This window comes from Ammospiza caudacuta, chromosome 11 (genome assembly GCF_027887145.1).
Source record: "Ammospiza caudacuta isolate bAmmCau1 chromosome 11, bAmmCau1.pri, whole genome shotgun sequence".
NCBI classification, from domain to species: Eukaryota; Metazoa; Chordata; class Aves; order Passeriformes; family Passerellidae; genus Ammospiza; species Ammospiza caudacuta.
Genome location: NC_080603.1, coordinates 4034319 through 4049368, shown reverse-complemented (window position 1 = coordinate 4049368; position 15050 = coordinate 4034319). Strand labels below are relative to the sequence as shown.

Here is a 15050-nt window from a genome sequence, read left to right as displayed (position 1 = left end):
AGGAAGGCTCTGAGCCCTGGTGCCATCTGTCTGATCTGCCTGGCAGGTTCCTCTCTGCTCCCCTGCACTCACAGGCTGGCAGGGTCTGGCTGAGGAGAGCAGACCTGCAGAGCATCCCCACCTCCAGCACAGCTCCCAGGGCTCTGCGTGCAGCCAGCTGCACCAACACGAACCATGGAGGGCACAAACACAAACCATGGAGGGCTGTTGGAGACGGAGAAGGGTCCAGAGAATCCTTCTGCCCCCAGGGCTGGGCAACAGCTGGCTGGGAGCGCTGAGAACCTCACTGGTGCATGAACACAGCTGGGGCAGCAGCCTGGCACAGGGAAAGCTGAAATTCCTCGGGATCGGCCTTGCTGTGCACAGGTTGTAGCCTACTCAGACCTGACCTGACTCTCCAGCTATGTGGTTGTCTTCTCATGGCGTGAAGAAACTGTAAATGCTGCTTAGGTAGAGCTGGCAGTGTTTTCAGAATTACTTTTCAGATCTAGACCTGAGAGGCATGCCTAACTTAGGCAGGTGGGTAATAGTATTTATCTTGGTGCTCCAAGTTCTGTTTAAAGTTAAGCAGAGTTTAAGGGAACTTCCAATCCTGGCTGTAAGTTGAACTTAGACTGCTGAAGTATAAGATCATATCCAGGCCTGTTACAAAATGGAGCTCTCTGTGTTTATAGCAGCAGAGCTAAATTAAAATCCTCATTACAAATGTCAATTGCAAATACAATTAGCAGGTTATGAAAAGGTGGGATATTCATGAAATGTAAATTTTGAAGCCAGAAAATATGCAGTTTCTCCTTAAGGGAAAGAGTGCCAATAACACATGCTCCTTTTCTTCACAAGAAATTAAGGAGTGTCTGGGGGAGAGGAGTTGGGATGGCTTTAAATATTTTTGTACTCCCTTCCAAAATATGTTTATAGTTTCCCCACATACAATTTAATTAAGCCTTCGATTTGACCTTTGTATTGAGCAATAAAAGTTAACTGGGAAAGATGTGGGTAGAAGGAGAGCACAAACAAAGCATGCCCCACGTCAGGCAGGGTGAGAACTGTTTCTGTAACCAAAACTAATGAGATCATCAGGACAAAAGCAAGAGCCAAAGCATTTTCAATTATTACTAATATTTTTCTTCCTCGAGCCAGTTTATATTTTTCTTAATTACAGCTTTGAGCTGTGGCGTGATATTTAGCAGATGCCTTCAGCACTTGGCGTGCTGATCACTTGCACACTCCAGACTGGCAGGGGCACCTAATCTTTGAAGTCTGGAGCTCACATTCATCTCTACCCATAAAGGTCAGCCCTGCATTCCTGCATCCCCCCAAACTGCCATTAAGTTTAATGGGAGTTTGGACATGTGAGGCAGGCGGGATCAGGATCGCTCTCAGTCTCCCTGATAGCACCACTCAGGCATGTACACAATTCCCAAACTTTGCTAATTAATTGCACCATACAGTGCAGGCAGAAGGCTGTCACAGGGCTTTTGAGTTGTTTCTTTTATTACAAGAAAGTTACAACAAATGTTGCACAGATTTACTGGGAACATCATGTTTTACAGATACTTCCATGCTGTGTTTCAGGATATCATGTCAGCTGTGCGACACTACATACGAGGTATCTGGCAAACTAAATAAGCATAAACATGCGACCACAAACATGTGCCTAGGACTAGACTAAAAACAGATGTTTCCAGGAAATGTAAAATATGTTTGGCATGTTTTAAGCTTATATTTTCAGCTTGTTTGCGTTTGAGTAAGTCCCATATTAATATAAACAACATGACAAAACCTTTTCTTGCAAATGACTGATTGATTAATGGAAGTAGTGTTGAATCACAAGAGGTTTGTTAGGTTGAATTATTTCTTCCCAAGGAAAAGATGGATTGTTCCTGCTTGACATTTACCATGGCAGGAGCAGTTCTACGTGCAGGTTTACTTTTAAACCCAGAACTAATACAGGTGTATTGTGCTCCTGAAAATCCTGCAGGGTTTGCTATGGCCACTGCATCAGAAGCCAAACACATACAGGGACAGGTTTCCTTGGAGCAGGACAGCTGAGATAATGTCCTGCTCTCTCTGTACATTGCACTCAGATGTGTATGGACTAAAAAAGTGCTTGGGAGAAGGGGAAGGAGCTGCCTTTTCATGTAAGTGTTGCTTCCAGGCACCTGACATCTCTAACTGTCTCATGGCTGTTCCTGCCTTTTCTTTATTGCATTTGAATTAGTTCCTAAAAGTTCCAGCCAGTGTGATTTCTTTCAGAGAGTGGGTACGGCTCTCAGACAGCAGAATTTGCATCCAGAATGATCAAAACGTGCAGGAAGTAAAGTAACTCTCTCACTGGTCCACAGGGAATGGCAATCTGCCAAAGATCACATCGAGCTCAATATAGAACTAAAATGTGGAAATAGATAATCTGGTCCCAATTTATGATTATCCTCTCATTCTTTAAAAAAAAAAAAAAAAAGTTCTTAAAGAGAGAAATGGAAAGATCTCAGAATCGAACTGGGACACATCAGCTTGTCCCCATAGTCTTATCCCACAGGTCTTCTGGAAAGGCTGGCCTGAACCAAATGCCACTCAGAAATTCAGTGGGGAGAGTGGTCTGTGCACTTAAAACTCCTGGAGTTCTTTCTTTTTCTGATTAAAGACTTCTTTTTTCCTCCTAACACCAGGTTTCCATTAAAAGGTATGTGGGGAAAAGGCTTCTCTGGACGCCACGTTCTCAGGCTGAAATAGAAAATGGTGGAACAGTACACACAGAGCTGTTCATTGCTCCCTTCTTCTGGCTGCACAAATCAAACATTACACCCACCTTTTACTGCCTGGCATTATACAGACCAAAATAACAGACTCCAGAATCTGGAGAATTGCATCACGAGTTCTCATACTTTAGGAGTTCTCACATTCCCATTTCCACAACATTCCTGTTTCCATTTGTCTGCTGCAGCTGTAACTGGAAATAATTACTGCTGGTCTTAATGTCAAGATAATGGATTATTTGGAAATTGTTGGTACATTTTATGGCGACAGCATTGTTTTGCAATTTCAGAGCTTCTTCCTTTGAATATGTAAAAGTAATTTTAGCTTTTGCTACCCGAGGTGATAAAAAGCTAATAATAACACTGCAGCATCTACTGTAATTTAAGAGACTGTTCCACCAAGTTGCACCTTTAATTTCTTATGAAGCTGTCAGCCAAACCCAAGCCTGTGATCAAGGGGAAATTTATCAAGCAACTGAGCTCCAACGTGGAGAGTAACTGCAGGTGCTGACCAGTTCCCTTCAGAGCTGTATTATGGTGTCACTGCACCCACGATGAGCCATTCAAGACCAAGGCATTAATTTGCTATCATAGATGCTGACAGTCTGGCTTTTCAAAGCACAGTGTTTGCGTGAAAGTCTAGAAAGAAATGGACAAGAAAAGAAGAGTCTGGATATGGTCTGACTTGATGTAATCAACATGGGGAGAGCAGAAATAAACAACCTCTGCTTCTTTTGTCTCCCCAAATAGCCGGGTTGAAGGTTCCCTCCAGCAGCTCCAGGTTAAACTGATGGAAACGTGTCCAGAATCCCCACGGTGGATTGATGAGCATGGATTCTCTGCTGTCAGTGCCCCACTCCATTAGAAGCCAGGCTGCTGTAATTAACATTTACAGGGCTGCTCTGGCAAATCTCTCTCTGTTTGTTTTTATTCTGCCTCCCCTCTCAGGGCTGTAGCCCTGCCTGGTGAGAGGATGTGCAGCCTCAGAAGCACACAGGCTGTTGGCAGTCACGAGTGCAGTGCCTGACGAGCAGAGGTCATCATTTACCATCACAGAGAAAGGGCTGAGCTCAAATCAGATCAAGAGAAGGACAAAAATGGAAGGAGGTTTCTGTTAAGTAGCTGAACTTGTTCACCCCTTGGCAGGACAGTAGGAAAAATGAACAGATTAAAGCAGACCCTGATGATATCACTCACTAGAGAGCAATAGCATGCAAGAACACCAGTAAATAATTATGGCTTTGATAATCTCTAGCAGCAGCAAACTGAAAATGATTTGGCCTAGGAAGGGGGAGCTGACACCTTGGTGTCAGTATGACTTGAACTTCTGTCTGATGAAATATTATAATGGCATTTTCTTGCCCCAGAATCTTCACTGCCTTCGATTCATGTGTACTCACTGAATGTATTTGAAAAGCATAATCAGCCCTCATTGTAAGGGAGGTTTCCTGTTCCTAAATTAGCTGTCAGTGGCAGTTTTGGTTCTCCTGCCATCCTGGTGTCTCTGAGGAACAGTATTGATCCACAGAGGTATTTATGAGTAGCTCGGTGCTGTCAGAGCAGCACGGGCATTCCTGGGCAGCAATCTGTGGTTACAGCTCGGAGCTGAAGGTAATCCTGAACACTCAACAGCAAGGTCAAGCCATTTTCATTCTGTGTTTTGTTTATATGGTCAAGGTGTGAGTTCAGCAGAGTTAACAGAGATGAGAGTTCAGCTGAGGAGGTGGACTCAATCCCCTGGACTAGCTGAGCTGTAGTCACGGGGCTGGAGGAGCCGTGAGCCATCTCCAGTGACCCCAGCAGACCCTGGCCTGGGCAGGAGTCCCAAAGGGCTGCTCAGAAAGGCTGCTTGGGCACTCAGCTGCCTTCACTAAGCACCCTCTTTGGCAGGATTTGAATATCCTCACTGAGAGCTGGGTGAGGGAACAGCACAGCCACCACTGCAGAGGCTGGATCAGCACCACGGTGCAGTGACAATAAACAGCACAGAACAATTTCCATGTGCCAGGCTCCAAAGGCCATCCCCTGTCAGGCTGAGGGGAGCTGGAGCCTGCAGAGGGGTCAGCCACTCCATTTCACACACACACAGGGACTGATGGTGGAAGGAACTTTCTAGCAATGGAGAAAGCTTCTAGTGGGCAACCATAAAGCCTTTAAAACTCAGAAGGTAAACAGGAGAACAACCCAAAGCTGTGGGGTTTGGTGGGTTGGTTTCATGAAATCATAGTCTGGGGGCTGAATTCATGGGTGCTGAACATCTGGGGTTTGCTCTGTTGAGACTGAAGTTTCATTTCTGTGCTAGTCTTCACACTAACACTTTTTTCTTTCCTAGCATGATCAGTACTTTTTTGCCTTTTGAATGTCAGTAGTAGACTGAACATAACCATCTCTGACTCAGAGGAAAAGATTTAAGGGGAAAAACTCATTTAACTCAGAGCCTCTCAGCCAAAATCGTGGAGTGAGTAAGCAACAGGAACTCTGAGGAAACTGGAATAAAATGGGAAATCTTTATACTGCTGAAATTTGTGCCTTAAAAACCAAATAGAGGATTGAAAAAGATTTTGAACTGAATTGAAAGTTAAGCTATTTTTATTTATTTTTAAGAAAGGAGAAAATAAGGCATTATAAATAAAATGCCAATTTTGCACAATTAGATCCCAAATTAGAATTGGCCATGAATAGCATCGGAAGATCCTCTGCTGTGAAGACAGAGAGAGAATTCAGAATGGAGCCCTTCCCCTGGAAAGGATAGAGGCAGAATTTTCTAATGTATTATTTAATGCTTGTTATGTAGTGCATTAAGCAGTGACTGAGAGGAAAGCTTTTAAAAACCAACAGTCTCTCTGATAGCATTAAATCTTAGCCTAGATTTTTGTTAAAGTCAATAGCAAGAAAATAAACGAATTAATACATTTCAGTCTGCCCGATTTATAGACGCCAATCAAGTTACAATGCTGGACATGGCCAGCTGAAAGAGGGGAATGGATTTACCTGAGTGAGGGCTTAATTTAATCAGCTGGCCCCAGAGAGCTGAAGTCAGCAGGCTGGGATGATATAAGAGGCAGCAGAGAAATAGTGCCTTTAGTGCAGCTGCAAAGGAGAGTGACAGTGATGGAAAGGACTCGAGGCAGTGTCAGAACACACCTATTTCCATGATTTATTCTTAATTTACTTTAATGACAGTCTGAAGGTTGTCCATTTTTCTTTAAATGTCCTCAGAATACTGATATTTTCTAAACACTTGGAGCATGCTTTTTCTCCCCCTCCTTTCTGTGAGCTCCACTGCAGGTTGCAATCACAGAGGAGCCCTGCCTGCACTTTGCCATAAGGAATTTCAGGCACAATGTCACAATACCCTTTTCCCAAAGTGTGCCTTGCCAGCTGCTGTCCCTTCCCTGCAGTCCCTCTTGAGTCAGGTGTAGGACTCTCACATTCCTCTGGGATTAATGTTGATATTATGGTAAAATGGAGGGATTCATTGCATTTCTTTCACAGTTTATTCTGGCAAAAGAACAATGTGTGCTTTCCCAATACAATAGCTCATTTTTAGTATCAAGTGAATTTATTGATGGTTGTTCAGAACTACTGACATGCAGACAATGATCTCAGATTGCATTTACATTTCTGGAATACTTTCCATCTTTCCAGTTTCTGCCAGGAACTTGCTTCTGTGATTCAGAGTTTTCATTTTAAGATTGGACTGCTGTTTCATCTGCATTACAAATCCATGCCTTTTGCTTTCTTTTGTATGTGCACTGCATTCATTAGTAACACAAATCCTTTAGACTTGGACCTGAACATTTATTGTTAATTATAAATTCTCCCAGGTAGGCATTAGTTCTTTCTGAGCACTCAGGTATGCTTTTACAGACTGACTATAAAATCATCATCCCTTCAGCAGATGAAATAGTCTTTGGGTTTGTTTGTTTGCTTTTTCTCCACAATGCCAATGAGAGGGTTTAAGGGCAATATGGTCTCAGTAATATTTGCAAATGGCTTGGAAATGTCTTCATAACTGAAGATTTATTATTTTCTCCCTATAAAAAAAAACAAATCCATGTTTTTGCCATAAAGGGCTACTCCTTTCTTCTGAATCCAATTCTTTATATAAGAATACATGGCATTGCCTCAAAATGCATCTGGAGGGATAAGCCTTCCAGTGCTTAAAGGAGACTTAAAAAAAGAGGGAGGAGAGTGACCCTTTGCACAGGCAGACAGTGAAGAGGATGAGGGGCAGTGATTTTAAATTAAAAGAGGAGAGATTTAGGTTGGATACCAGGAGAAGTTCAGTACTCAGAAGGTGCTGAGGCCCTGGCACAGGGTGCCCAGAGAAGCTGTGGATGCCCCATCCCTGGAAGTATCCCAGACCAGGCTGGATGGGGCTTGGGGCAACCTGGGTTAGTGCAGGGTGTCCCTGCCATGGCAGGGGGTGGAATGAGCTAATCTTTAAGGTCTTTAAGGTCCCTTCCAACCCAGACCATTCTGGGGTTCTGTTAAGTCAATATCCAATCTCCTGTAGCATCCACCAGCCTGGAGTGGGTTTCACTGTGATGAATCCACTCAATCCTAACTGCACATTTTAAAGCATGAGCTAGTTCCCAGCCCAGGTGAAACTGAAGATGCTTTATGTGAGAAATGAGGTTCTGAGCCCAGCCACTGCAGTGCAGAACAGCTGTTACTCTGCTCAGGCTGTGTCTGTGAGCAGCCACCAGGCAGGCAGAGGAGACTTGTGGAGCACAACAGAGGGTGCTGAGGACAGAGGAGCCACACTGAGTCGAGCTAAAACATGAGTGCAAGGGCCCCATCAGTCTCCATCCATGTTTCAGTTATTCACAGTGAGTGTACACCAAGTTCCAGCAACATTTAAATATGTTCACGCACCATTTAAAAGATGTGTGATTAATCTCATGTTCACTTTCATGTTTTCAGATGTACTCAAGGACAAGAAAACCCATGCAGAGAACAGAAATGAACCAAAACCAACCGTGAAAAAGATTGACACCACAACCAGCACAAGCACTGTCAAGTCATCCTCCAAGCACAGTGTGACTGGCACTGGGAGCAGCCCAGCCCTGAGTGCCCCCCTTGCTGTCCTGGCAGCCCTGGCAGCTCTGTGGCACTGTCCCCTGTAGCTGCACTGCCCTGCTGCGCTCCTGCTCACTGTCACCGATACCTGCAGCCTTACCCGACTGGAAACAATGGAAATGGCTCTCTAGTTGATGTGATTTGTTAGGGTAAATAAGGAGTGAAATGCTGGAGTTGGCAGATACCAAGTGTCATCACTTTCAATGGCTGAAGATAGCTGTTGGCAAAGGCCAGCCAAGGTACAGCGAAGATGATCACAAGGGTCTGCATAGCTTAAGTTATGGGGTAGAAATAACTGAAAACCCAGAAATTGTGTATGTGTGTGTTACTGTTTTTATCAATTTCGTTTGCTAGAATCTGACTGGCTGTTGTTTATTTGTTTAATTTTTCTGGTAAGTTATATGAATGGTCAGTCTTCAAGGCAATCCATACTTTGTTTTTGTAAGTGAGCAGCTAACAAGCTGTGCTCCAGTTCACAGAATGACAGAATGTTATGGGGTTGGGATGGACCCTAAAGGTTATCAAGCCCCAGCCCCCTGCCATGGCAGGGACCCCTCCCACCAGCCAGGTACCAGGTTGCTCCCATGGAGGGTGAAGTGCTCTCTACCAGCTTGATGCAATTCCTGAGTGGTCAAGAAGATCAAAGCATGTTTGAAACTTCTCTTCACTCTTATTGTTTAGATTGTAGGAAGCAACATAAAAACATATGGTGTGTCTAATATATCAGTATAGTTGCCTTAACTGTGGAAAAGAATAGAACCACTTTGTTTACTGAGAGACATAGATAGTGAGTTTCCCTGCCCCACAAAATGTCATTACCAGATATTTAAGCATATGCTCAAGGCTTATTGGATGAATGTCCAGCAAAGGGAAACATAAATAAACATAATAATGTTTTATCCACCTAAATGCAGCTCTGTACAGAAAAAAAAAAAAAAACAAACAAAAAAAAAAAAAGATAATTCAGTTCAAACTTACTTTACCTATGAGATGTTACATAGAAACCAGCTTAAGTTTTTCATAAAGGTCCCAGAAATATAAATTATTGGGAACTCCCATTAGACACTAACTAGATCTTGTGCATTATGGAACTCTGAAATCAACTGTTTCATAAACTGTGTATTATTTAATTACATTTAATGTTTAAAATTTTGTATCACGTTAGGTGTAAATGTAAAACATTCTGAAATCTAGAACATTCTCTGTTATGCTTCATCTTGATTGCTACCCTAGAATACGTCAAATGTGCATTATATTACAAGGCTATTTTTTTTAAGTCAATGATACATTGATGCATTTTAACTTTTTGGATGAAAAAGTACTATAATAACTTCTAATGGGTTAAGAGTTAATGTGTGTTTTCCAACAACTGTTTACAGTGCCATTGAATATCTGTATACAAACACAACTGTATGAATACAGTGATTAATATGATAAATATATGAAACATTAGAATTGTTATATTTACTACATTTCATAACTATTACAACTGTTTAATGGCCATTTTCATGTTGTAGACTATTCTTATGTACAGTTTTGTAAGATTTAATGTAAAACACTTGCCTTTGGTTTTTGTAAAACATCTCTTTGATACTTACCCATTCACTGAGATTACTCAAGAGAAGAGCCCTGTGTCTCACTAACCAGCTCCAGGCATTTTATTGGCAACTTTGGTTACAGAAGCCTGGTTCACAGAAGGGGCCATGGGCCAGGATTACTGCTGGGTGCCACCACACAGGAGGTGACAATGGTACAGAACAAGCAGACAATAAGTGAACAAAGGCTCACTACACTTGCACCTTTCCAGGCAGTATCAGTGAACATGTCTAATTATGTTTGCCAAGTGGGGCTTTAGTTTCATTTCCAGATTTGGTTCCTAGATCATATTTACAACATAAAGGTATGGTCCGAATCATGGATGCACCCAGCTACAAAAGCAGTGTCTCTAAAATGGCAGCAGCTAAATTTTTATTATTAAATTTTATTAATATTCTAAAAGATAATTCAATTTTAATGTTGAAACAAGGAAATGAAATGGAGAATATACTTGCATTAACATCAAGTATTTTGTATTTTAAGTCTGATTTTTCACAACGGTAAGGATATTAATATCCCTAAGGAGTGCTTCCCAGTCCTATCAGTGAAAATCAGTTTTCCCACAAGTATTTAAATGGCTGTCATGTGTTTTCCAGGGTTTGTGAGCTGCACCAATCTCTGGAACCATAATTAAAAATGCTGCTTCTTGTATTCATTTTGGGTGCCCTTTGGAAAAGTGCTGTTTTACCTGTGCAGGTCCCATCATCTGTGCACTGGAATGACTCTGTAATGCCTGGCACTCAGAGAATCCTGCCCTGTGATGGCTGAGTCAGACAGGAGCTCAGTGTGCACAAACAGAAATGTGCCCTGGGTGCTCACACTCACCCCCTGCCCACCAAGCACTCTGAATTCACTGGAGCAATCCCTGCCTGGTGCTTGTCAGCCTGACTGCTGATTTAGAGTTGTCACACTTACAGTGCTCAGTCATCATTCAGGCACTGGGAGTGACCATCAGGATTCCTATGGATGAGGTTTCAGGGCTGGGCTCCAGTCCTGCCAGATGTCAGCTGTGCAGTTGGGAGTTTTCAGATTTTTCTCACCTGCAGAGAGGGAACCTGATCAGCCAGAGCCAGGTGTGTTTCTGAGCTCTGCTCTGGAAAAGATTTTAGCGTCGATATTTTCGCCAGCCGCATGTTCAGCTGCAGCACAGGGAGCTGCAGAAACCCCACAGGAGGCAAGTATGCAAGAATTCACCCAGGGAGATATTTGTTATTGCTAAATGTCATCATTTTGCTAAACAGAAACCTCTGAAAAATCAAGGGTTTGGATTTGGGGATTGGTTGGCGAATATTTGTATTCATCTCTCAAGTAAGACAACCCTTTAAAAGTTCCTGTAACAAAACACAAGTTCAGATCGTGGGGTGAGATAGAATCACCTCATTTCATTGGACTCAACCAATGTTTTGATAGACAAAACTTGCTGCAGAATGAGGGAAGAGGGCTGTACCTCAATTAAATCATTGCAAAAACACTTCTACATTGTAAGAAGAGAACTGGTCAAACCAGCATGAAATCTCTTCACAATGAGCATCAAAAATTGTGCCATTTTAGAGGGCAGTGCAGTTTATTTTTACTGGTGGTTTATGATATTTTTTTCCTCTCAGGATCAGTTGCATTTACATTTTTACAAATGAGTGTTTTCCATCAGACAAACCATCTATACCTGTAAAGGTAAAACCACTGGCTGTGTCAGATAAAGGAAGCATTCATTTTCAGAGTAATTAGACATCTGCTTTACAAAGTCTTAGTTTGTTACCCAGGACACTGTAATTATGATGTAATTACAAAGGTCAAAATTCAAAATACTTTTGGACTTGTCTGTGTAATCTCAGTGTAAAATAAGGTACCAGTCTAAGAGCATTGCTGTAGCCATGCCTAACAGTTATGAATTGTATTTAGCCACTGCTTTCTGATTGTTTATTGTTTTGCTATGACTTTCTTTAAATATTTTGTTGTGCCCACATTTGTTAATGCCAGCATTGGGAAGTAATTGCTGTCATGCATTTGTGAGTAAAATCAATGTACAGTTTTCTGTTGGGAGTGATGCAGGCTTTTTACCAAATCAGACAGAGCTGCCGTGGGCACAGTGTCAGTTCTCAGTGTTTCAGTGCTCTCCAGGCTCTGTGTTCCTGTGAGAGGCTCAGGTCTGTGTGTCCCCAGTCCCCTTGCTGGCTGTGGCAGCACCAGGGGAGGGTGAGCAGGGGTGGGCAGAGGCGTGGGTGGCTGCAGGGTGCAGGGCATGGCAGCTCCAGCTGGCTGCTCTGAGCCCTGAGCCCAGTGTGCTCAGCTCATTTCAAGCAGCTTTTACACCTCTCCAAATCATCTCCTGGAGACTGGCCAGGCAAAGAGCAGCAGAGAATCAAGAGACTGCACTTTCAGACAACTTCACAGCCACCTGCTAGGAATTGGACTTTTTTTTTGCAGTTTAGAGGCTTTACACAGTCTGGCCTCTCTCACTTGTTTCTGGCTTGCACATTGCCAGTGCTGTGCCCTCTCTTCTAGTGCAGCTTCGTTATTGCATAAGGAACTGTGATTCTGATCTCTCAGTAATGAACCTTTTGAGGTAAAAATGTCTGTCAGAGCTTGATAAGGGCACACAAATAATACTGTCCAGCTGCACTGACTTCAGAGGCTGTGTGTGGGGGTATCTGGCTGTGAGATTCACATCTCTCTGATCTCTTCAATCAGATCTCTGTTTAAAATGGCCCCATTCCCTTTTGATACCAAGACTGCAACATACAGAGAAAATTTAAATTTAACTCTCTCATTCTCTATGAGTCTTCTTCATGTTGTCCTAATGGATGTTGTGTACAGACTTGATTTTAATATTAGTCAAGCTTTTTTGCCCATATTTGCTGAGATATTCAGTATTGCACATTATTAGGTTTAAGCAAGGTCTATTCAAGTGAAAGGAGCTGAAACACACATTGAAGTGAGATACTGAGTAGGACACAAAATCCAGAAAGTTCCTACATTCCTGAATGGAACTCTTCACATTAAACAAAGTTTGCAGCCAAAATTTCCTAACTAGCATGGTGTCAGAGGGATTTCAGCTTTTTATTGAAAATTGATAAGCAGTCTGCCCATTTTAAAGGGAAATCAGTTGATATACATGCTTTCCTCATGTCTCCTCACGTGGTCAGGTTTAGCTCTGTAGGAGACATTCCCTATCTTGCACATTGTAAGGGCTTAATGTTACAACTGGCCATAAGTACAAAGCATTTCTTTTCATTCATTGCATTTTGCTGCTCTCTGTGCTTCTTGCAATGACATATGGCATAAGTATCACTGAAAAGTGAAACATCTTCCAGTCAATGTCATTACTCCTCTGACATGTGTTAGTCAAAAAGAACACAAGTTTATCTTCCTCCCATTGCCTCAGAAGTCTAGAATTATTCTAAATACTGAATTCTCTTCTGTGTTCTATTGTCACTCTCTCCATTTCAATTGTATTAAATATTAAGCCATAAAAAAATAAATGCTGGGTGAGAGATTGTAATAAACAGAGAATAAATTCAGGAAAAGATCCTGCATTTAACATGGAGAGTACTCCTAGGAAGGAAATCACCCATGGACTAGAACAATTTCTTGAGTCCCTCTCCCTTCTCCAGGTACCTTCACACACACAGCAGGAAGCCTGCATGCAGGAAGCTGCTACTGCATTCAGCAAAGGGAATTTAAACTATTGCTGCACAGTGATATTTCCAATACCTTGCCTGCAGTGGATGTCCTTTTGCCAGTTGCAAGGGATGCATTCCAAGTGCACGTGCAGCTGCTCCAGCCCTTGCTCAGGAAGCAGCTGCAGCTGCTGCAGCTTTGAGAAGAGGCTGCTGGACAGAGCATGATCAAAATTTTTTGTGTCACTCCATGTCACTGTCCTTAAAATAGACATTCTGGTCATGAGGCATTCTGGTCATTATCAAATAGACATTCTGGTTTAGGCATTCTGCTCATTACCAACACTACCAGGATTTGCTCCCATGGAAATCCTGTAATACCCTTCCAGGAGAAGAGCACATCAAGGAGAGGCCACTGGTGCTCTCTCAATGTGCTTGAAGTGCTTCATTAAATACCCACTAACAACCACGTTGGTCTCTTTTTTTTCCATGTAGAAAGTGCAAAATTATTCTGTTTGCACTTAATCATTTCAATTAATCTTTAGTAAATTACTCAGTACTTTGTAATTATAATATTTGCAGTTAATTTAGTGCCATCTTAAAAATAATTAGTTGTATAATATAAGCAATTAATATTTATATAGGTTTTTTTCTCTTGCAGGGGGATATATAAATTGTCCTCAGTGGCCTTTCTGTACACCTAATTAGCACCTGTTTGAATTATTCTACAGGCTATGGACAATTAATTTGAAAAATAAATGGCATTGCTAGTTTTGTGAACTCCTTGCAAATACACAGTTGTAAAAATTACTTTTCAGGGGAATGCAAAAGCACGTTTTCATACATCTTCTGGGTTTATGAGCCAGGCTAGGCTTTTAGGCTATTGCACCTAAAATAGTTACTGACATTTTAAATGCAGTTAAGATGGAGGAAGTCTGATACCACTTTCCCATAATTAACTACAGCATCCCAGATTTGTAGCCTGTTTTATTCAGTAATGAAAAAGGAAAGCAGTAAGACTTCAAGAATACAGATACTAGTGTAATTTTCACATTTCTGTATATGCATATACAGTTCAGAAGTTGAGAGCACTGTGTTAAACTTGTGGAAATTAAACCAGATTGCTTCCATCTTGCAAGAAAGCTTCTAGGTAAATAGTAATTTTCTATTTAAATGCACAAAATACTGAAGAAAATAATTTGATCTTTCTAAAAAGAAGATCTGAAAAAATATGTTTACAGTCTCCACGCATACAAAATTGAGAAATCAAAAATAAAGATACTTTTCTGGAGGTGTGAAATGTGGGAAGAGACTTTAAGCTCCTAGAGATCAGTGCAGTTTCCATGATTTCAGTTTAACAATGTAAATTTACCCTGACATACGTATCCAGCCCAAGAATGGGAATTCCTGCCCATCTTTTTGCAGGTGCAGAAAATCAAGAGTAACTGCAGGGATTACAGAATGTGGTTAACTTTTGCATTGCCCCAGCCACTGATGAGTAACACAAATCTGTAAGACTTGGGATGCCCTGAGTCTGCTGGCATTTTCCCTTTCTAGGACACAGCAGGGGCCTTTTCCAGCAGCAGATGGTTCTACACCTTGTAGCTGGGCCATGAGGAGATATTTATCCTGTGAGTATCTCCTAGGGTAGAAATTCTTTCTCAGAGAAGGTTCACTGATACTGATCAAGCTTTGAGGCAGATCAAGCCTGATTTTTCTGTTTCATGTTAAAACAGGATCCAAGCCTTGAACTGGTCTCAAAAATTAAGTGAGACTCGTTGGAGAAGACTGATGGGAGCTTTGATGTCTTCAGGGAAGCTTACACAGCAGAGAACAGGCAGCTGTGCTCTGCCTCAGCTAAGGCTTGTGTGTCTTTGTGCTCAGTTTCAGGTAAAATTATCCAGGAGTCTCCATATTAGCAAAATGACAAATTCCTGAGTTGCTGCAGTTCTATAGGGAAGAAATTAATTTCTTCTGAACAGAAACAAACATCATT

At 41.9% G+C, this 15050-nt stretch overlaps 1 protein-coding gene across 2 annotated transcripts in view; it reads left to right on the top strand.

The window, feature by feature from the left end:
- LOC131562438 (glypican-5-like) overlaps positions 1-9344 on the top strand; it is a 369647-nt gene extending 360303 nt beyond the window's left edge. For both annotated transcript variants that reach the window (XM_058812169.1, XM_058812167.1), the window contains one exon: positions 7686-9344. In XM_058812169.1, the coding sequence (XP_058668152.1) occupies positions 7686-7888 (203 nt within the window). In that variant the 3' untranslated portion in view covers positions 7889-9344. The remainder of the gene's footprint in view (positions 1-7685) is intronic.
- The last annotated feature ends 5706 nt before the right edge of the window (positions 9345-15050 follow it).